This window comes from Amblyomma mixtum, chromosome 1 (genome assembly GCF_055824585.1).
Source record: "Amblyomma mixtum isolate Tamu chromosome 1, ASM5582458v1, whole genome shotgun sequence".
Taxonomy (NCBI): Eukaryota; Metazoa; Arthropoda; class Arachnida; order Ixodida; family Ixodidae; genus Amblyomma; species Amblyomma mixtum.
Window position 1 is genome coordinate 221,362,274 of NC_143012.1, and position 7,400 is coordinate 221,369,673.

At 49.7% G+C, this 7,400-nt stretch overlaps 1 protein-coding gene across 1 annotated transcript; it reads right to left on the minus strand.

Annotated features, from left to right (window-relative positions):
- Window positions 1-5,042: 5,042 nt before the first annotated feature.
- Window positions 5,043-6,911, minus strand: LOC149370977 (steroid transmembrane transporter SLC22A24-like). The gene has a single exon (XM_089584388.1). It carries the CDS (start codon window positions 6,810-6,812, stop codon window positions 5,100-5,102), a length of 1,713 nt encoding a protein of 570 aa, XP_089440514.1. The 5' UTR covers window positions 6,813-6,911; the 3' UTR covers window positions 5,043-5,099.
- Between the last annotated feature and the right edge of the window lie 489 nt (window positions 6,912-7,400).

Sequence of the window (7,400 nt, forward strand, 5' to 3'; positions counted from 1 at the left end):
ATCGAAAATCAAAGCTATAGTTAATGCACCTTCCCCTACGAACGTCAAGTCGCTGCAATCATTCCTAGGTCTAGCTGGCTACTACGCCAAGTTCCTGCATCATTATGCAGATTTAGTGGAACCGTTGCGGAAAATGCTCCGACAAGGTCAATCATTTGAATGGACGGTGGAAGCTCAGAATAGTTTTGATCAAGTTAAGGCACGTTTGGCATGCAAACCTGTTGTGCAAATGTTCAACCCGGAATTACCTGTCGTAGTCACCACTGACGCCTCAGACGTTGGCTTGGGAGCTGTACTACAGCAGAAAGAAGGGTCGCACCTTCATACAATTGCTTTTGCGTCACGCGCTCTGTCGCCGGCTGAGAGAAAATACTCAGTTGGTGAACGTGAGGCACTAGCCTGTTTGTTTGCTTGCGAAAAGTGGCATGTATATCTGTGGGGTAGACGTTTTACACTCAGAACCGATCATCAGGCATTGGTTGCTTTGCTTTCCGCCGGCGATTCGGGTCGCCGACCACTACGCATCTCTCGTTGGACAGCTCGGTTGCTGAATTACAATTTCCAAATAGAGTACTACAAGGGCACACAAAATTATGTGGCAGACGCCTTGTCCAGGCTGCCCGTCGCAGAAAATTCTGACAATCAGGAGGAAGAAATCGTTTCTCTGGTAACACCAGTAGTCGACAAGGCAACTGTACAAAATGCAACAGCTTCTGACGTTACCCTGCAAAAGGTCATCAGTCAGCTCAACAAGGGCTGGTTGCACAAGAAGGCTCTGTCAGTTGATCTTGTGCCATTCTTTCACATCCAAGAGGAATTATCCTTTGTAGATGGTCTACTAATGCAAGCAGATCGCGTGGTAATTCCTGAAGTACTTCGTCCCACTTTCCTACAGTTGGCCCATGAATCACATCCGGGCATAGTCCGCACAAAAGAACTGCTAAGAGAACGCTACTGGTGGCCACAGCTTGATAGACAGGTAGAGGAATGCATCAAACACTGTCTCATATGTCAAGCAGCTGACAAGTCAGCTAAGCCATCCTTCACACCCCTCCAGCCAGTTCCCTGGCCGGACCGCCCCTGGCAGAAGCTAGCCATGGACATTGTGGGGCCTTTGAACATTCCGCCGAGTCCAACGTATGCCATAACGTTAATGGATTATTATTCCAGATGGCCTGAAGTCTACTTCACTCCTTCAGTAACATCCCAGGATGTCATTGACTTTCTGATCTCTGTTTTTAGCAGGGAGGGTTTTCCAGACTCGATAGTTACAGATAATGGGCCACAATTTGTTTCGAGACAATTCAAAGACTTTCTAAAAGAGAGAGGCATACAGCATTTGCGGTCATCAAATTACTACCCTCAAGCAAATGGTCTTATTGAAAGATTCAACAGAGTTTTAAAGGAGACCATTCAAATAGCTCAACTCCAAGGAGAACCCGTTAAACAAGCTGTCCTGCAACATCTGGGATGGTACCGGCTCACACCCCACTCAACTACGGGCGTGTCACCTGCAGTCCTGCTGCACGGCCGGCAACCGCGCTCGAAACTCGACATGAGCTGTACTTCCTTTCATAATTCGCAGCAAAGCACCTGGAACTTGCCTCAAACTTCCGCTACAGCAACGTCTCCAGAACACACATCTTCGGAGCAAACACAGGTGCGACAAAGGGTTGAAAATAAGCAACAGCAAATGAAATACTACGTTGATAGACGTAGAGGCGCAAAGCCAACGGCCGTGCAAATCGGTGACACAGTGAAGGTGCGGTCATTCAGAACAGGTCCATCCAAATACATTGGACCTTTCAAAGTCCAGCGACAGGTTGGTCCAAGCACTTTCTTACTGAGTGATGGTAAGGTCTGGAATGCTTCTAAACTGGTCCGGGTACTGCCGGCCCCAGAAAATATTCCAAGCCCGCCAAGCATAGATTATTCCTATGCAGGCTCAGCACACGCTGCTGATAATGCAATGGCAGCAACTCGAAACAAGCTTCTAGCTGAAACAAGTGCCGAAATGTCCGAAAATGTGTCGCCTCCTGTTGCAGATACCCTGGATAACGCTTCGCGCAACGAGGGGGGGAAGGAATATAGGCCGTCAAAGTCAGCCGAAAGTGGCCGCACCACTGCGCACGAATCCCCAGAGGACAGCAGTTGTAGTTTTCCGGAGCAAAGCGACCCAGGGACTTCCAGTTCGCACAGCCGCGGGCGCCCAGTGCGTCAGCGGAAACCACCTTTCTGGGCCGTAGACTACCAGATGTAGTTCTGGAGCGAAGGGTAGCACACCTGTTTTTCTTGGCCTGTAGTCGCGACTGAGCTGTCCGTGGCCAGTGGGCCAGTCATGGAGACTTTATAAAGCGGGTAATGAATGAATACTCCTGTATCGCTGTGATCTTTACTCACTTTGCTTTCTTTGCAAGTTCCTCATGTTTTCGCATTCAGCGCACAATGATGTTGTGATAGGTTGTGTATAATGATGAATCTCCTTGTGTGTTCTCTGTTACGGTGGATGTACAAATCTAGTGTTGTTTCTGGGTGAGATTGATCGTATGTCGTGCCCATAGTCACTGTATAATGTGTGTGCTTTCTTTTGCCATGTGTAATGACTGCTGAAATGAGACATTTTTGTGCCTTGAACACGTCATAACAGAAATAGCACAGCCATAAAATCGGATAGTTTCTGTTTGATGACCATTGTATAATGTTTGCTGTCTCGTGGCACATGTTAAGAGAGCAGTATTTTTCGCAATAGCTTAACATTATTTCCTAGGGGGAGACGATGTTGTGTGGCGCCCTCTTGGGTCGACACACAATTCACTTAGCTGATTTGTAAATCTGGTCTAACAACAATGACTTTGTTTGCTGTGTGAATAAAACCGTGGGGCACGGGCGCAAGCCCGCTTTTGTTCCGCTCGGAACCGAGTCGTGTCCTTCAGCGGCCCGTTGCGGGCCTTGCCGGGGTGTTCATGCAACACCACAATTACCACCACTACACCTTTAATGACTTACAATGTCACGCTTGCACAATGGGACGAACATGGACACAGTTCGCATCTACTTCACACTTTTCCAAGCAGCCCTATTTTAACGAACAATCGGCTTTGGTGGTGCCTGTTGGTTGTTAACTCTGACAGTAACTCGCTCACAAATAAACAAAGGGGAGCACAAGTTTCACAGGACAGTGATCTGCGTCATAAAGACTCTTGTCTCTTTCTTGTTGTTGCAATTGCCGCATGAATAGTGCATATGGGACCTACGCAGTATAGAAGATCCACTGTTCTGAAAGCCAAGTGTGTATTACTTATAGTCTTATGTGGCCCAAGGAAACAAGCAGCTTAGAAGCACTGTGTCACTGTCATCACTATTCGTAATTCGTCTTCCCAGCCATGGCGTACTTGAAGCATAGCAGCGCTAAATTTCGCGCATTAAAATGGTTTGTGTGCTATTCACGGACCGGGAATTTCATAGCCGTCTTTACATAGCCTTTGGTACACCTCATAGTGGCAGCCGAAGGGATGCAATAGTACTCACGAGACACGGAACGGGATAACAGTCCTAGTGCAAAATGGAGAAACGCGAAGCCTTAACGCTGTCCGGAAACCACGATCAAAAACGCTGATACGCTTGGAAGCGGCCGTAGATCGCCGGCAAAGCAAACATCCAAAGGGTCACCGTTCTTTAACCCCTTTAACGTGGAACCGCCTGTGAAATCGGACCTTTGGGACCCGAACGATTGGAAAAGGTGGATAACTCGGAGGAACTTTATCGGATCGTCTTCGGGCTCCATCAGCAGCACGCTTCCACCCAGGTGAACACATTGCTTTACGGGGTGGGCAGAGGGACAGGAGGTGTTCCTTCTTCGCTTCATATGACAGAGGACATGGATTTCGCCAGAGTCATTGCAAGGTTGGACGCCCATTTCATGCCTTGCGTCGAGATTATTTTTGGAAAGAAATTCAGTTTGGGGAAACGAAACCTTGGCTAGCTAGTGAAGGCTTTCATAACAGCGTTGCAGTGTTTGGCAGATATCTGTGACTACAACTCCCTGAGGGACGAGCTCATCCGGCATCGCATTTTTGTTTGGACTTGATGCCACAAAATGATTGAGAAACTTAACCTTGCGCAACGCTTACCTTGCAGAGGGCTACCAAGGCGGCGGCAAGTTCGTCATAGACGGTGAGGCGAGAACAAGCAGATCTGCATAACGCAACATCTGAGGAGGGTGTCGACGATATAGGGAAGAGTCTTTCATATTCTAAAGGGAAGAATAAAGCCATCTAATCTAAATGTTGTCCACAGACTCACCACGTTCGACCAAGCGATCAGGGGTGGAAGTCTCCATGGTGCGGTTGCATGGCTTGTAAATGCACTATAGAGATAGCAGGGCGTCGCTAGAGTGAAGAAATGCAAAACCTGTAAGAAGGCAGGACACTTCGAAAGCGTGTGCATCGCCAAATTAGGTGTGGAAACCCGAAAGCCCATTCTGTGACGTATGTCTTTCGATGGGAGCTGGTTCACGCAACTGACGGCGATCTGTGGTGCATCACAAGAACGGGCCCAGAAGACATATACCTTCATAATTTCCGTTACAGTATATGTTTATTAGTTTGTGCAATGATTTAAAAGTATTAGTCTTTCTTAGCGATTACAAATATCCTGGATAAAGAAAAAACGAGGAAAAAAAATCCCGAGGCAAGGTGCGGAGGCAAACTTAGGAGGGTAACAGAGTGGATTCCAAGAGAAGGCAAGCGTAGCAGGGGACAGCAGAAAGCTAGGTGGGCGGACGAGATTAAGACATTTGCGGGAATGCGGTGGCCGCAACTCTGCGAAGGACAGGGTTAATTGGAGAGACATGGGAGAGGGCTTTGCTCTGTAGTGGGCGTAGTCAGGCTGATGATGATGATGATGAAGAATACGAACAATAAAGCACTTAAAAATCAGTTATATGGTATACAGTTATACCATCCCGATGAACAATATCCAGAAAAAGACTAGGCACGGCACAGTATGCATTGAACCATGTACAGAATTCAGAGAGAGCACAAAATTCCCGCCGAAGCAAAAAGCGAACAGAACACGAATCACGTACACTTCACACGGGCTTATGGCACTGGGCTTCGGGCTTTGGAGGACGAATGTCCAGAACGGGATTTGGAGCGTTTTTGCTTCGAAGCCTTAGAGTGAGACAGTTTATCGAGCGTGTTCTTCATGTAGTCCACATTGTCCACGTTACCGCTGACAGAGACAGGGCTGCTCAGAGTTGGTTGCTCGGAAGCTTGTGGAATGCTGAAGTGTGCAAGCAGCATCGCGAACAGCGCGGTTCCAGCCAGGGCGAAAAGGAGGTCTCCACGCAACGTTCCAAGCAGTATGGACAGCAGGTAACCGCTCACACCACCCACACGGCCGAAACCGAAGAGCCAACATATCGTTCCGCAGCGGACGGGCGTCGGGACCATACCTAATACGCTGTTGAATATCACGATATTCACTGCGACTGAAAGAGGTTTGGCTAAAAGAAACAACGCCGTAGTAAAGGGCTTGTAGCGCACAGCGAAGCTCGTGCTTATAGCGCAGGCCATAGCACCGAGCACGGCTACGCTTGTGGCCAACAAGCGCGGCGTGGCGATTTTCATGAATGTTACGTAGAGAAGGGCAAATACCGCGAGTTCCAGCGGGATTGATGCCCAATGAAACCAGGCGCCTGCTCCGGATGTTACTCTGGCCTCGAGGAGCAGTATCGTGTACATTGTAAATGTAACGGCGAAGGACGAGCCGAACATTAGGAATGCCCTCCTCTGTACTTCCTTCGCTTCAGCGGCGTTCTTTGTGCTTATCATAACACGGTTGGATGTCCTGAGGACCTGTGCCTTGATCCTTTCCAACATGCAGGCCGTGGTGGAAATCTGGAAGTGGTTTGCTTTGGCCGCGCTCATCATCGTCATTTCAGCTCTGGCCATGTCGTTCTTGGCGACGTGCCAGCGTGCCGACTCGTGTCCACCTGCGAATGCGTACAGAGTGAGGAGCGTCGGCGAAAGCATGAAACACTGCAGGAGTATCAAGTTGAGCTGCGGCAGCTGACGAGCCACGGCGAACCAGACGTCTGCCGAAAACACGCCTGTGGCCATGGCAATGCAGAGATACCGGTGCCGGTGGACGTGGGTGGACGCTTCGAAGAGTAGCGTGCAGGAGAGCACCATGACCGTCGCACCACAGCCAGCGTTGAAGAACCTGGAGATGATGTACACAACGTACGACGCTGCGAAACATCCGACCAGCGTCGTCAGTTGTAGGATCGCCACAGCCGAGAGGAGCACAGGAATCCTTCCGACGCGGTCCGCGATGTGTCCGACTGCACTCATGAAGACCAGGGATCCGGAGATGTAGAAGGCCTGGGCCAAAGCGCGAAGTGGTCTTCTGTGGCACACCAGGTCCCAGCGGCTCAAGATGGTCTTCCCCTCTTTCTTCGGGTCGTAGTCCCACTTGTCACAGGCAACAGTCTCCGTGTTGTTTTCGTCATTCGGGTATTTGTAGACGGTGCATCGACTCAAACGACCACTGGCGTCCAGGGGGATCGCCACGTTCCTCCAGGTGGCAGCAGACATCAGTCCGTCCGCGGGCTGCTTGCACCAGTGGTCGATGTCGTCGGAGATGAGGCGGAAGACGATAGTGTGGCAGTGCTGCGCAAACACGGAGAACATGGCAAGGACGCAGAAGCAGCGCTGAAAATAGCCGTGGCCGAACACATCGCCGCAGTCGTAGCAGTCGCTCGTCACCAGGTCGATCCTGCTCAGCTTTTGGCGAGACAATAGGAGCATCTTCGGTGCCAATAAGTAAGACAGCTGCCGCTTTACCGCTCAGTACGACCGTGGTCACCGGGCGAGGTCGTTCGGATGTCTTCTTTTCTTCTTTTCGAGATATGCACGTGACCACGAGGCTGATTCTACCGGACGCCTCCAACGAGACTGTAAATTAGGTGCAAATTGTGATGCACCGACGTCGCATTGCTTGCTCGGGAATCCTGGGTGGTAGTTAGCTAGGCATACTTTTTTTGTCTACGTCGTATATTCTTGTTAAGCTTCGCCACAAGCGCATTCCGTCGACGCCACAGAGCTTACCCTGTGCTGGCGGAGATTAATGGTTTTTCTTGGGGCTAATGTTTCGAAGACGGAGAAGTGTGATGGTGTCTTTATATTTTACAACGAACCAAACTCGATTCTTTGGTATTCCCTGGCCTTGGTATAAGCACCCTCAGGTGGTGTTCACTAATTCCCTGCTGTGAAATATTTCTGTATCAATGAGATGTTTAGTACTAGTCAACCACAGGCGGGCTGATACGGCAGTCTTCTTTGACAACACCCTCCCAAGCAATGAACCTGCCCGCCAATATGTTAAATGGGCTCATA

Coding starts and splice junctions, on each gene's coding strand:
- LOC149370977 (XM_089584388.1), bottom strand. CDS start 6,812: ATGCTCCTATTGTCTCGCCAAAAGCTGAGCAGGATCGACCTGGTGACG.